General features: G+C 39.4%; 1 protein-coding gene across 1 annotated transcript; it reads right to left on the bottom strand.

Moving 5' to 3' along the window:
* Positions 1-5,821: 5,821 nt before the first annotated feature.
* LOC127103844 (uncharacterized) lies at positions 5,822-6,673 on the bottom strand. Its single transcript, XM_051041085.1, has 2 exons — positions 6,483-6,673; positions 5,822-6,218 (listed from the first exon to the last, which is right to left on the bottom strand). The coding sequence occupies exons 1-2, from the start codon at positions 6,671-6,673 to the stop codon at positions 5,822-5,824; spliced, it is 588 nt and encodes a 195-aa protein (XP_050897042.1).
* Between the last annotated feature and the right edge of the window lie 10,039 nt (positions 6,674-16,712).

Raw genomic sequence — 16,712 nt, 5'->3', positions numbered from 1 at the left:
GATGCATGGGCGTGCATTAGGCCCATGAAATGATGTATTCTGATCCATAATCCAATGTACTTCATGCTGAAATCATGTTAGAAGCTCATGCAAATGTATATGAAAAGTGGAACTTGAAATTATCCAAATGATACCTTAACTTACACCCATGCGCAAGTCCCTTAATTTTACTCCAAATGAGAGGATCTTAGATGTTTTGGAAAGGTGAGATAAAGGGGAGAAAGTTTCATGTTGAACATTGTTTCATTTGAAGCTTGGATCATGATGAATTTTAAGGTGGAAGTTTGGTAAATCAAACATGTTTGAAAAATTTATAAGTCCCAAGTCAAATGTTCACTTCTTCCACCTTGAATAACTTTTTCTATGGACTTCAAATGAGAAACATTCCTTCTTAAAAGTTGTATATCTTTCAAACCTCTTCAATTTAGTCATGAATTTGACCTCATTTGGATTTGGCATGAAGGAGTTATGCATTTTAGAAGTTAAGGAAAATCACTTGTTCAATGGTATTGGCCCAAAATGACCTATAATATTTCCTATTGGCACATGCACTTTAAAGTTGAATTTGCACTTACTACAAACATAAAAGTTGATGTAGACATCCTGAATTTGATCATACAATTTGAATGGCTTTCATCTCACAAACATTGAGCAACTTATGGTCTTGGGAAGTTGACCTCCAAACTAGGGTTTGGACAAAATGACCTAGAATCATTCACCATAAAAAATGAATTTACAATCAAAATTAGCTATAGACCTCAACATGAAAGTTGTTTCAAATGTCATTTATAGTAACTGTTCTCTTGGAATAATTTTCATATGACAAATATTGTAGGAGATGGAGTCTAGGGAACCCCAATTTTGACCAATTGACTTTCTCTGATCAACCACCATGAACCAACTTGCTAGCTTGATATTCTCTTGACTTTTGGGACTCGTGGAGGATCATATATGCATAAGATGGTGTAATATTAAGTATCCCTTGAAATATTTTATCAATTGTTGAAGAAACTTGTTGAAGAAGTCACATCAGATACCTAGATGAACTAGGGTTTCCAAGGCAAACAAACTCCAAAGTCTTGATAATTATTTGATAAAAATAACATGTGAAGATCATGGGCAACCATATATGACGATTAGAGCCAATGTAAACCATTGTTTGATTGTGCTCCTTGCATTGAGGGTCTTAAACCCTAAATATGAGCTTGATAGAGCATAGGTGGGCATACACACTACCTACAAAAGAAACAAACTATACATTGACATTTTTTGGTATTTTGGTTAGTAAATAAAGTATGATACAATCAAAAGTTCTTGGTGATCTCTCCCAATGCAAACCCAATGGATGAGGGGTAAGGAGGATGCCAAGGTGTGATCCCAATGCTAATGCATATGATGAGATAACATGAGGGATCTTAGGGTCAAAATTGGGGTTTTACAACATGGAGAAACTCAAGATTGCTTTGGCTAGGGTACAACGAGAAAAGGATGCTTGGAAGAACAAGTATTAGATCTTCCACGTAGAGAATGAAGAGCTTCAAAGTCACCTGAAGCAAAGGAATGATGAAGAGCTTGCTAATAAGAAAAGAAAGGTGCAAGAGGATTTATTTTCCTCTAGTATTAAGCCAGTTCCTGGTTCAGATAATCCTCCTATTTAAGGCGCTTGGAAGATGATTGTCGACAAGCTAGTGGTTGAAAATACTCAGATGAAGGACCGAATCAAGGAGCTTAATAGGAAGCTACAAAGAGGGATGAGATCTTCTTCTCAGCAAATTCCTTAGGATTCTAGCTATTTTCCTTGTATCTTTTGAAAGTGTACTTCAAAAATCGTAATCTTTCTAATATTAATGAAATGAGATTTTTTTTCAGCTATCAAAAGAGTAACACTTCTCTCCCTGATGTTTGCAATAATTATGTTTATTAAAGTTCCTTGAAATTCAGTTGCATTGCATATCATGCATCATTCTAAACATTACATTTTTGCATTCCTAAAAAAAAATTATCCCTGTCTTTCACCAATAGAAAAGTTGTTTCACTGGTACAACACTCGAGCTAGTCATCAGAAAAGGATGGAACAACTTGAGCAGGAAAACCAGGAACTCCGAAAAGAAGTTGCTTCACTCAAAGTCAATTTGGAGAGACTCACAATAATGATGGAAACGCTGGTGGCTGCTTAGAATCAGCCACCCCTAGAGCCTGTTTAAAGAACTGTAATTTCGGAGGTCGTGTCTACGCCCATTTCTGTGGCACCTGTGAACGCTCCTGTGTATCAGATGCACCCCAACTTCCCTTGGGGCATGCCACCAAATTATATACCAGAAGCTTACCACCCATAAGTTCTTGAAGCTCCCGTAATTCCTGTTGTCATGTAGGTACCACCTCCTGTGATACAAACTACTCCATACCACGAAGAGCCCATCTTTCATGCCACTCCAAGTGAGAGTATGGGAGCATATGGGAAAATGGACGAATTCCAAGATCAATTCGCCGAGATGCAAAAAGATATTAAAGCCCTTAGGGGAAAGACCTATTTGGGAAGAATGCCCACGACCTCTGTCTTGAGCCAAATGTCAAAATACCTGCCAAATTCAAAGTACATGAATTTGAAAAGTACAAGGGGGATTCTTGTCCTAGGAGCCACTTAACTATGTATGCCCGAAAAATGTCCACTCAAACTGACAACCACCAATTACTAATTCACTATTTTCAAGATAGTCTGACTGGTGCCGCTCTCAAATGGTGCACGAACTTGGATAGTGCCTATACCCGCATATTCAATGATCTAGGTGAAGCTTTCATCAGGCAGTACAAATACAATGTCGACATGGCGTCGGTGTCGTGCCGCAAATATTACAGAGTCGCCACCGGATTTTATTTATTCCAAAGGATATGGAAAATAGAAATAAAACCCCAAATGACTGAAATGATCTCGCAACCAAGAGCGGATTCGGAAGTCGTTTATACAAGGGGAAGGTACTAGTGTAGCGGTAAATTCATGACCATCAAGCTATGGATAAGCTTGACGTCAATAAAACCAGAGTCTCCACCGCGTTTTTATTGTTTCCAAAGAAAAAGGGAAAAGTATGAACAAAACCTAAAGATAAGAAGTTTTCAAATCAAAACTAATAAAATGCCAAAGATTACAGGTAAGGGGGTTGGTTACACAGAGGGAAGGTGTTAGCACCCAAAGTGTCCTAGGTGCTCCTAGGGAGCCCTTTTTTATGTGTGTATGTGTTTTTGGTATAAATGATGTTTGAGAAAAATAGAGTGTGGGGATGAGAAAAGAATTCATTAATTATATTTTTGTGTTTGACAAGACCTCCGGACTTGTGCCTACGTACCAACATAAAAATGAGGGATCAAAACCTTGTAGTTCGTGGTAATAGTTTCAAAGTTAGTGAATATCTTTTAATAAAAAGTTTAAACCAAAAAGGGCACAACTGGCCAAAATTTTGAATGAAGTTGTTAGTTCTTTTTGTATTTTGAAACTTTAAGTCAATATGATTAAGTTTATTTACAAATTTGATTTAAGAAAAAGTTTGAAAATTCATTGGCATAAGGACAAAGTTTCTATTTAAAATAAGGTCTAATTTTGAAACCACAAGGAAAGAAAGTTTTTGAAAAGGGAAGAGATTTTGAAATTTAAGAAGTGGGAGGAGATGAAGAGGCTACCCTAAGCATAAAATTAAAAGTGAAGAGTTGAAAAGATCTGACCAATGGGATGCAATCCAACAGACGAGAATGGCATATAGAAAACCCATTTTTGCTTTGGACATTGAATCAAGCAGTACTCAACAAGCAATTAGCAATATCCAAACATCAAGAAGATTAAGGCATCAAATAAAGATAGTCGCATCCAAGCAAGCAAATCCCACAGCTAGCCGTCTTCTTTATCTTCTCGTGTACCAGATGAAATATTCCTTGATCAACTCAGAATAAAGCATCAGACACAAGATCAAAATAACAATTAGCACCAAGATAAAGTAGCATATGGATTAAAATAAATCCCAAGACTTCCATCAGATGAAGGCTCAGTTCACAATAACTTGGCCTCAAAATATTGCCATTGACCAAGTCCTTTTTGCACAGGGAACGTTGCCTAATCTTAAGTCCAAAAGTTCAGATCAAGATCAATACTCCACCAAATGTTTTTTAGGGTATTTGTTGTTTATTAAGTGTTTTAAGGTCCTAAGAGCACAAACTAAATCAAAATTCACAAACAATATATACAATCACAAGATATGGCTCAAATGAGCAAAGTAAAAATGGCATAAACATAAACAAGTTAAATAAAATGTAAATGGCAATGAATGGTAAATGATTAAAATTTAAACTGCATAAATTAAATGACTTGAAAGTAAAGCAATGTTAATAAGAGTTAGTCAAATGTTAGTCAAAGGTTAGTCAAGTGTTAGTGATGTTTTTATTTTTGATTAAGCCATTCTTTGGAGAACACTCAACCATCCATTCACAAGCATGGATCCTTGAACCAAGACATCTTCCATGGAAAGGAAAAAAGGTCAAGTTTCCACACAATACCATGAAGGATGGGAGACTTACAATCTCACTTACTAGAATGCTATGCCTTTAGGGTCAAATTTAGCTCTATGTTAAGCAATCGTAATTGGACTTATGTAGAAGTCACAGCTATCTGAGGTCGGGCAATAATTGAACTTATGAAAACCTTCATGATCATCCTTTAATGGTGAGGGTTTGGATTGCAGGTTCAAAACTTGGGCACCAGGTCCTTAATTCTAAGCCACGAGGGTTGTATTTATAGGCATTTCAATTCATTTCCACACATTTCCAAAATTTTCCAAATTTAGCAATTTGCCTTGCATAGGCGTGTGATAGGCCCATCAAGTGATGTATTAAGGTCCAAATTCAACAATGTGAAATGATGAAATCATGTCACGTGGCCATGCATTTGAAATTTAAAAGTGAAAGTGAAATCCATCCATGAACCTTAGAAAAGAAACCATGCACAAGTCCTTCATTTCTTAGCCAAATGAGACGATCTTGGACTTTTTAGAAAGGTGAGATCAGGGGGAACAACTTTCATGTTGAACACTTTACCATTTTAAGTTTTTATCATGATAAATTTTGAGGTGGAAGTTTGGAAAATCAAATATATTTGAAAATTTTCTAAGTACCAAGTCAAATGTTCACTTCTTCCACCTTGAATAACTTTTGCTATGAGCTTCAAATGGAAACAGTTCCTTCATAAAAGTTATATCTATTTCAAACATCTTCAATTTGGTTACAAATTTGACCTCATTTGGATTTGGCATGAAGAAGTTATTCATTTTAGAAGTTGAGGAAAATCACTTGTTCAATGGTAATGGCCCAAAACGACCTATAATGTTTCCTCTTAGCACATGCATTTTCAAGTTGAATTTTACCTTATTCCAAACCTCAAAGTTGGAGAGGAAGTCTTGTATTTGATTATGGAACTTGAATGTATTTAATATCATAAAAATAGAGCAAGTTATGGTCCTTGGAAGTTGACCTCCTAACTAGGGTTCAGACAAAATGACCTATAATATTGCATCATAACAAATTACTTTCCAAGCAAAACTAGCTATTGACTTCAAAATGAACTTTGTTTGGAATGTCATAAGGAGTAACTCTTCTCTTGGACTCATTTTCATATGACAAAAATTGTAGGAGATAGGGTCTAGGGAACCCCAGTTTTGACCAGTTGACTTTCTCTGGTCAACCACCATGAACCAACTTGCAAACTTGACATTATCTTGATATTTGGGACTCATGGAGGATCATATATGTGTAATATTATGTAATATGAAGTACCCCTTGAAATTTACCAATCAACTTTCTTAGGGGTCTGTTGTTGCTGTTGTTGTTGATATTGAGTTTGGTACTGACCATGTTGAGGAGCGGTTCCTTTTTGGTATTTCCATGAGAAGTTGGGATGATTCTTCCAACCCGGGTTATACGTGTTGGAATAAGGATTATTCTGCTTTAAAAATTTGATTTCCTCCACTTGTTGAGGAGTTGCAAAACAATAAACAGTTTGGTGCGGACCACTATAAATTTCACAAAAGACAGTAGGGGTCGGTTGGACCTGCGCCACCTGTTGGATACCTATATTCATCGCCTTCAGCTTCTTCTCAACTTCAGCAACTATAGTATCTTCAATACAAATTTTATTAGTTTCCAGCTTTAAATCTATAACCCCTTCTAGTTTGCTTTGACATCTATCGTAAAACTCTAAGTGCTCATTAGCAGCAATAGCTTAAATGATCTTCTTGATACTGGTGGCTGTTGAAAATTTTGTGGAACCAACGGCTGCGGTATCAATCAGTTGTTTGGTCTTTATTTTGAGACTATTCACAAACATCTGCATCTGTTCAGTTGGATCCATATTATGAGTTGGGCAGGCGACCAGGACTCTCTTGAATCTCTTGTAAGCGTCTCCCAAAGTTTCCCCGTCCTTCTACTTAAAATTCAGAATTTCATACCTCTTCCGCAGAAATACTGATGCTAGAAAATACTCAATAAGGAAGGCTTTTTCCATTTCTTCCCAAGATGTGATGCTACCGGCAGGTAGAGAATAAAACCATTCTTCGGCTTCTTCCGCTAAGGTAAACGGGAACATTCTCAATTTCTTGGCTTCTTCGGTGTGACCATCAATTTTTAGAGTATTGCTCATGGTTAGAAACCTCTACAAATGCTTGTTTGCATCTTCATTCACTTTTTCAGTAAAATGCTTCCTTTCAAGATGATTAATAGTACTAGGATGCAACTGGAAATTAGCCACGTTCACTGGTTGGTTGATAATAGTTAATCTACCGGTTGGTGCATTTGCACCTCCGTAGTCACCCAACAGTCTTTCTGGTGGCGGTGGAGCATCAGCCATAATTTTGATCTTTCTATCAGAACCTGAATCTGAATCTGAATGAATGGAAAATTGTTCTTCGTCAGATTCCAATTTGGCCAATCGAGCTTGCCTGAGTCTTGCCCACAAGGTTCTCTCGATTTCTGCATCAAAAGGAAAATCAGTTGAGGCCTTACCTCGCATACAAATATCAGACACAAATTAGTAGATATAATTGAAATAAATTATTACAATAACGAAAAATAAATTTTAGTTGCAGAGCAACAAAATTTCAATTGAGATAATTTAAACTTATATTTGGCAATCCTCGGCAACGGTGCCAAAAACTTGATCGGGAAAATAGCAAGTGTACTATTTTTCCGATGTTGTAATAATAGGGATGTTTCCCTAAGATGGATCTCGAGGATTGCGCAGCAATATATGTGTAAATTGTTACTCAATTGAACAAAACTAATAGTTTGGGGTTTTGTAAAAATCAATGTAAGAGAAAATAACACAGAACAAATAATTTCACAAATTATAATAATATGCCTAGGTTGGTGTGTGAAAATATCCTATAATGACCCTTGAGTGTATATCTTCTTAATAATGAAAACTGTTTCAATTACCGGATCTTAAGATTGTTTCCCCCTAAGACCTTGGAGGGAAACCTTTGGTATTCAATCTAACCTCTAAGTCCTTTGGTGATTATGATGAAACCAAGCAATTTTACTTTAACAAGAATAACCCGGTAACCATAGGGTATCCGTAGTCCTAGGTGATATCTACTATGATTTCACTGTATAAAAACCTTAACAATTGCAATCCTGCTAATCGTTAATCATACATCAATCTTGATTTTTCTGATAAAGAAAGCATTATGCAAATTACACAGTGAAATTAACAACAAATAACATGTAATAAGGAAATTAAAACTTCAGAGTCATTACACGATCAATTCAGGGACACTCCCCTGGCATTGGGGGGTTTAGCCTCTCATATTATTCAAATAAGATACAAAATAAAAACGAGACATTACAAAAGAATGGGAATTCCGTTGATCTTCAATTGCATCCGCTCTTGAAGGATCTCCATTCTTCTTCGCCTTTGACCGCTTTAATCTTTATCGTCTCCAATTTGTGATCGTGAAAAGTTTCTTCTCCATATTCAAAAATCCCCTAAATAGTTCCTGATGACTAATTTGATGTAGCAAAAGTCTAAAATGCCCTTCGAGATCAGCCGTGCCAAAATACAGCAAAAACTGGAAAATAAGGTGTCCAAGCCAACACTGGCCGTGTCAGGCAACACGACAGGCCGTGTTGGCTATCTGATGAAGAAGCCTTGACACGCCCCTCCAAGGAGGCTGACACGGGTTGTGGCAGCTGCACGGGCATCCATGTCAGCTCACTGTTTTCTTCTTCTAGTTGTCCTCTCCTGACACGACCCGTGTTGGGCAACACGGGTGGCCGTGTCAGAACTACTGTGTTGCCCAATTTCCTCCTCCGACGGGCTCGGAACGTCCGATTCGCTTGTCAATCCCTCTGGTACTCTTGCTTACACCTGAAACCAATAGAACTACCACAAAGAGACATAAAATGGAGTATAATTATGCAAACCAAATGTAATCAACAATTGGAAACAACAATGAAAAACATCTAATTTACTAAACAGAACAATAAAACAAGTAAACTAATGTGTTATGGACTTCGTGAAAAGGTGTCGAATGAGTGTTAGAAAACAAGTAGAATTGGAGACTGATCACAACCTCAAACTTATCTCATTGCTTATCCTCAAGTGATGCTCGAGACATCAGGACGATCACCCCCAAATTTTGCATCCACAATGCTATTGTGATCTTTCACGATCTCTTGTTCACTTTTCATTCAATGTTTTACTCTTTCCCAACTTCCAACTTCCGCTACACTTTCACCTTGACATACCTTTTGGCCTGCAGCTTTTCACACTCTCACGAAATCTCTCGGGATCAAAGTGTTTTCACTCAAGAAAAACAGAGCATGCAAAGTCAACTCTTAGGTTTGAAACACAGATACCTTCATAAAAAGAAACACACAACACACACTATTCGAGGGCTTTTTGGGTTGTAGCGGGGCTAAGGTGTAAGGTGGGGAGTCAAAACAAAAAGGGGAAATACTAGGGGTTCAGGCTCAGAATCCATGTTGCTACCCTCATAACTATGGTCAATCTTTTAATCAGGGGGTATTCCTATTGGGCATCGTTCATGTAGGAATTCATTGGCTCTTTTTTTTATTGCTCTTTTGAGCATGCTTTTTGCCAACCTCAATTCTTCTAGATAAGTGCTTCATCATACTTCTCATAATATTTTTTTCATTTCTCTTTTTTTTTTCTTTGAAGTTTCGTACTTTTCTCATTTTTCTGCACTTATCTACTTTTTATCGGTTTCCCAATATTTTGATGAAACCCCAAACTTAGGCTTTTTCACTGATTCGGGGTAAACAACACTTATCTAAGCAAGGTGTGGTAGTGTATGGGCTTGCGGTTAAATACAGTGGTTAGCTAACAAATAAAAGGAAATAAGGCTTAACTTGGGTGAACGAAGGATAATAATGGTGGGTTGGTTGGAAAGGATCAGGGTTAAAATAAAAACAATGCCTCAGTGTGTACAAGTGTGTTATGAAATTCCAGTATCTCTTATGCAAACCCAGAGAGATAGAGACATACCTGGAAAGCTCTCATGATGAAAAGTGTTTGGCTTTTTGTAGTCCTCACCATGTTTGGTATAACTTGCAGGTTTCCAAGATACCTCTCAGTGTGATGCAGCTTCGTCTTCGCTTCGGTTGCAGAGTATTCCTTAGAAGTCTAGTGACAGAGAGTCGCGTTCGATTGTTCGGATCAGTAGCATCAACTTTTGGGGGTTTCCAAAAGAGCAAGTAGAGGAGTGTGTCTTTCATCCAATCGCTCCAAGCCTCATTATTCATCCGGCACAAATGTCCTTTATTTATAACATACAGAATACCACACAATTAATTATTTTAATCCAAGATAGAGAGGGACTCACTCAGGTTCACCACAGTGGCGGAAATTGCAACATTAGTTGTTGCATCATCGCGTGAATCTCCTCCATAAGAGTCCCTTGACGAGCTTGCTCTAGGCCTTGGCGTGTTTGCTCCGCTCGGAGATCGTCAATTTCTGTTTGCATCCACGATCATTGGTCCGACGTCACATATGACGATCCGACACCTGGGTGCATGGTGTCCTCTGGTGGAGCAACAAACTGCTCCTGTTCCTGCACCTCTTACTCTTGTGGGTCACCTGCAGCAAATGTGTCAGCATTGTGCTCGTCCATATCATCTTGGACAACACTCTCATATAGCCAATTGGTCGTGTTGGAAATGTTAATTTGTGCAGGGTCAGGAAAAGCCATAATAAACTGACCAGAACTCATTAAAGCATAAAATCAGAATATTGTGATATCATACCTTGCTGAACCAATGCGTTCATGTCCAATTTATGCTTACATGCCACCGGTGTCTCATTAAGTACAGCAGGATCATATCTGAAATGGTGGGCAATCTGTGTGATGATGCCCCTTGTGGAAATTACCCCTTGGGATGCTCTCCCCATTCAACCCAGGTAATCCACTGCAAATGTTGCAACGCTCACAACTACCCAGTTTGCCATGGCAAACAAAAAGAAGAGTTCCCTCTGGGTGGCTACACCTGTGCTATCACCCCTACCAAAAAGCATGAAAGTCAGCACCTTTTAGGCATACCTGAAACAAGGGTTCTGAATGCCAGATGCTTTCTCCCCTTTAGCCACATAATCTGATCGTCCCGTAATGGCCAACCAGAAAGTCTTAGCATCAAAACTATTTGGTACTGCTCCGGGGTCATATAGGGGTAGGCGGAGAATTTCACCCAGCTGCTCCACTGTCAACTCGTGGTTGACATTGTAAAACATGAAAGTCATCGTTCCTCCAAAGTACATTGTTGTACCTGTTGTCGCATTACGCGAAAAACCGGCGGGAAAAGACACAGAGCCGCCACCGTGCGTTATTTATCCCAAAGGAGGGAAAGGAAACGCTCGAAGTAAACCTGGAAAGGAAATGGTCTTACGACCAGAGATTGATAGGATCGGGAGTCGGTTATGCAAAGGGAAGGTATTAGCACCCCTACGCATCCGTCGTACTCGACGGGATCCACGCTCAGAAAGAATAGAAGAAAGGTTGCTAAATAACTGCTCAAAAACTACACACACACTGGAATAAAAACAGGTGAAAGAAAACGGAGAAAGTGGACTCGGCAGGATGTCACATCCTGGGCCTACGTAGTTTGTCAGACACAAACATCAGAGTCGACGTAGTTCGAGGAAATGGGAAACGTGCTCGCTAGGACGTCGCATCCTATGCATACGTATCTTCTCTAACTAGAGAAGAATTAGAGCACTCGTAGCTCGGCTAACACACGCCGAAACAAAACACTGAAAGGAGACGCTAAGACGTCAAACGAAACACACAACATGAAACGGAATGCCAATAAATGGGCTTACATCCAACTCCAGACAAGCAAACGCAAACAGGAAACCAAATGCCAATAGATGGACTTACATCAGACTCCAAACAAACAACAAACAAACGCAAACAGGAAACAGACTGCCAATAAATGGACTTACATCCGACTCCAAACAAACTCCAAGGAAACAGGAAACGGAGTGCCAATAAATGGACTTACATCCGACTCCTAACAAACACACACAAAAAGAAGAAGGGTCTCGATTGCAACTAGGGCAAGAGAAAAGGAAGGTCTCGATCGCAACGAGGGCGAGAGAAAAGGATCACAACAAGGGCGAAAACCAGCAAGGATTAGTGTTAGTCGTCAGTCAAACTCGACAAGACATCGCATCTCGTGCCTACGTATCTCATCTGAACATGAGAATCAGAGTTGTCGTAGTTCGGCTAACGCACGCCAGACAAAACACAACCAGGAAACCGACTGCCAATCGCTGGACTTACGTCAGACTCCAAACGCACAACCACACACGGGAAACCGACTGCCAATCGCTGGACTTATGTCAGACTCCAGACAAACACACACAGGAAACCGACTGCCAATCGTTGGACTTACGTCAGACTCCAACAAGCAGACAAGAAGGTTGAAAAAGAAAAAGGGGCGCCCAGAGAGATCTGCTCATCTCCTGCCTACGTACCTCATCTGGTATGAGGATCAGGGCGACGTAGTTCCCCTTAACAGGGAAAGAAACTTCTATCCTAACCAGAGACTAGGGAGATAACAAGCTACTAGGGAGACTACGACTCGAGCCTAGAAGTTGTCATGCATACGATCCCTATGTTGAGGTCTCTAATCAGCACCTAACTCGCACAGGGAGCAAGCTAGCCTAAACAGCAAATAAGCAAACACATGCACCAGAGAGCAAGCACACACATTATATACAAACAAGTGGCTCATACAAGGCTGAGCTTTAGTCAAGGGGTCAAATCAACCTCGACAAACAAGCCAACTGGAAGGAGGTGTTATTAGCTTTTAACCCTAACATTGAGAGTTAGGGTGAAGCGGGTGAAAAGGTAATGAGGGTCAGACCTCATAGTTCTTATCCCTGGCCTGGGAGAGCTTCAATCAATGAAAGTGTGGGAGTCTAGAATGAGGAACTCTACTCCACATGACTGACTCGATATACAATGATCTTGGGTGTGTAGTCAAAATGCATCAGCACGTAGTGCGAGCAATATGAAAGACTCAACTGAATAGCAGGGGATGGATTGCACATCCCTTCTATCTGCCAATGCCTCTTCACTTAGGACGTCTTTACATGTACAAGGCACATAGATAAACAAGCACAAACATTGCCTCTTAAGGAGGGCTTCAGACAGGTGCCTGCCAAAATAACATGACAGGTCTTCCAGACTACATAGAGAATAGGAAGTTACCTAGGTGGTATGCCAACCACAAGCAAAGCAACTCAAGCAATGAGTTAAAGCGGCTAAAGTACCTGTGTAAACAACCAATCAATCAGTATGGTATTCAGACAAACTATTAACAGACAAACAACAGTCAGACAACCAATATACACAATGCAAGCCAAATGCAACTCAAGTGAGTCCACCCAAGGACCTACAACACAATCAACATTAGTTAAACAAAGCAAAATCAAAATCTCAAATGAGGAAGCAACATCAACCATGGAGCTAAAGGCTTGATCCTGAAATACAAAAGCTCAAATGTGAGTCTAAACCCCTAGGGCAAAGCCTAGGGTCAAAGATGGAGAAAAAAGTCAAAACAGCAACCAATATTCAACCTAAAGCAACTTTAAACACATATGGACATGTCCTAAAAAGGACCAAGTCAAAATCATCAAACAAAGTCATTTCATGTGCAAGAGAAGGCAAAGGCGAATTCAAAGCTCACAATTGACCATTGAGAATCAAAATTCCATATTAAAACAGAAAAGACTCAAATAATTCTGGAAATTTTCATGAGCATACAACATGTCAAGTACAATCATCATGTCAAAAATTATAATCAACAGAATCCATTTGACCTAGAAATGAAAATGCACAAGCAAGACATCCAATTGTGTGACACAATTTGTCACACCTAAAGTACATTTGTCCCAAACAGTGAAGACAATAGCAAAAAATGCCAAATAAAATCACACAAATCCAACAACATGTTAGCAATCATCATGCAAATTCATGGCACTTGGATCATTATTTAGCATTTTATGATAGAAAGAATAAAGCAAGGTCACAAAAGCATACATGTTCAATCAATCAACCACAATTCAAAATCCAGAAATGGTAGAATCATAAAATCAAAACCATAAAATTCTAGACATTTCAAGGATCATTTAGCAAAAAACCTGGAATTAATTGGATCACTTTTCAATTTGATATGCATTTTCAAAGTTGGATAAAAAATGAAATAAAATGTGACAAAGTATATGAAGAAATTGGAGGGAAATGGAAATTAATTTGAAAATATGGAACCGGCCAGGATCGAACCGCGTGCGTATCAAAACGCTGAGTTTCATTTAAATGAGCTGGCGCGTCCAGTCAAGGTCAAACGCATATGTGGCAGCGGTCAAAAGTAGCTAGGCCAATCATTGTGCCACGAAGTGCACCCGCAAGCATCTGAATGGGACAAAACCCTAGTCCACCTCATCAATTGCAGACGGAGGTGCTAGCGGCGGGGCAAGGCAGAAACAACCGTCTTCTTCGCGAAGACGGTGAGGGAACATTAAGCAACATCAAAAAAAATTCAAGAATTGGCCAAACTTTACATCATTCGAACCGTTATCACACAAGGAACACGAATCCACTAATAATTCACATCAATTCATCATGTACAAAGCAAATCGAGAAAAAACATTTTTGGATTCAAAACTTTAATCAAGCATATCTCTGCCATTTCTCATCCATTTCACACGAATTTTATACCAGAATTATCAGCAAGCAAGGATCTACAACTTCATGGCAATTATTTGAAGAATTGAGAGATTCGAGTTCTTACCTCTTGAAGAGCAAAACGGTGAAATCTGGTGATTCAAGGCTTGGCAATCGTGCAAATCCACTCCTGATCACTTGTTATGAAGCTTGATGAAGGAATTGAGGCTTGGAACAGCTTAGATCTTGCTCAAATCTGAACTTCCATACTTGTGTTCTTGAGCTTGCACCACATGAATCTGGTCCAATTTTGATGATCCAATGCTTGATCTACACCAAATCCATACCAGAGAACAAGAATATGCAAGAAAATAGCAAGGTTATATGGAAGAAATTTGAATTTCAATGGAGAGAGAAAATTGGAGGGAAAGAAAATTTAGATCTAGAAATGGTGAAAATCCTCCAATTCTGTTAGGATTATGTATTTATATGATGTCTTAATCACCTTCTAATTAAAATTAAGCATGGTTAAGTGTGATTAAGTGAAAATAAGGTGTTTTGGCAAATTTGGAAAATTGGTGGTGCATGAAGCATTCTCATGTGAACAGTAGCCAATGCATGATCAATTTCACTTAAAAACTTCTAAAGAACACAACGGCAATGGTGATTTGTTCCCATGATGCACCAATTTTAAATTTAGCATTTTCCCTCTAAAATAGTCATGAAAGAACAAATGGCCATGTGATGAATTTTCATGCAATGTGATGAATCATTTGGAAACTACATGTCATGAGGAGCAAAATGCAAAAAGAGCCACTCAATTTGGAGTTATGAGTCAAAAGATATGGCCTTTTGAAGTTCCATGCACACTTGGCAATGATTTGATCATATCTTCTCAACCATTCATCAGATGCTCATGATCTTGGATTTTTTGGAAATGGGAGAGAAAGATATTCAACTTTCATGCTGGACAAAAGTTCATTTGAAGCTTCTTTGATGTTGGAAAGTCAAGTTGAAGTTGGTCCAAAAACTTGCCATTTTTGGAAACTTGAAATTACAGGTCACTTTCCATTTTTGGAAACCTTTGATCTGGCTTCAAAATCTTCAAGGTAGATGTTTGACATGTTGAATAAACCTCTTTGGGACATGAATGAAGTGTCTCAAACCATTTCTCCACCTCTTAGCCCTCAGTTGACTTGCAGTTGACTTTTATGGGCCCCAGATGACCTAAAACTGCACTGTGGACTTTGAGCCTCTAGCACCTGGTCAAGTTGCTTCAAAATGAACCTTGGGTTCACATAAGCTCTCTAGAACAACCATAGGGCCTTTTTCTCATGGAAATGCTTTGCTCCTTTGCACAGATGAATTCTCCTGATATCAGTTTTGACTGATAAGATGCAATGCAATGTTAATGCAATGTTAATGACCTAAAAATGAAATGAATGTACAAATGGGGGGTACAAATTTGAGGTGCTACAGCTGCCCCTATTCAATCAGCTGGGAACATGAACGGATGAGAGCAACGGCTGTCAGACCTTTAAGGTACACAGGGATTGAATACCAAAGAACCGTAGAAATTTGCACTCTGCGGGGGATGATCAAAGAAAAGAATGTTCACCAATGGCAACTTCCACTGGGGATTTGATATGGACCACTGGACCCGACAAGACGTTTACCGACGACTCTACTGGCGATTTTGATATTTATCGGAAAGAGGAACCACGACCAGACATCACCAGATGAATGGGAAAGACTCGACCAGACATCAACGGATGAATGGGAGAAAGAAACCACGACCAAACATCGAAAGACAATGAGTGGGAAGAGAAACCACGACTAGACGCCAACGGACGAATAGGAGAAAGCGAAACCACGACTAGACGCCAAAAGGCGAATAGGAATAAGAGAAACCACGACTAGACGTCAACGGACGAATAGGAGAAAGAGAAACCACGACTAGACGCCAAAGGGCGAACAGGAAACTCAACCAGACATCAACGGATGAAAGGGAGAAAGAAGCCACGACCAGACATCGAAAGACGATGAATGGGAAGAGAAACCACGACTAGACGCCAAAGGGCGAATAGGAAACTCAACCAGACATCAACGGATGAAAGGGAGAAAGAAGCCACGACCAGACATCGAAAGACGATGAATGGGAAGAGAAACCACGACTCGACGCCAAAGGGCGAATAGGAAACTCAACCAGACATCAACGGATGAATGGCAGAAAGAAACCACGACCAGACATCGAAAGATGATGAACGGGAAGAGAAACCACGACTAGACGCCAACTGACGAATAGGAAAAAGAGAAACCACGACTAGACGTCAACGGACGAATAGGAGAAAGAGAAACCACGACTAGACGTCAACGGACGAATAGGAGAAAGAGAAACCACGACTAGACGTCTTAGGACGACTAGGAAAGGCTCGACCAGACATCAACGGATGAATGGGAGAAAGGAACCATGACTAGACGTCAACGGACGAATAG

This window comes from Lathyrus oleraceus, chromosome 7 (assembly GCF_024323335.1).
Source record: "Lathyrus oleraceus cultivar Zhongwan6 chromosome 7, CAAS_Psat_ZW6_1.0, whole genome shotgun sequence".
Lineage (NCBI taxonomy): Eukaryota > Viridiplantae > Streptophyta > Magnoliopsida > Fabales > Fabaceae > Lathyrus > Lathyrus oleraceus.
The sequence above is the reverse complement of the archived record's forward strand: the minus strand, read 5'-3'. Positions and strand labels throughout refer to the sequence as shown.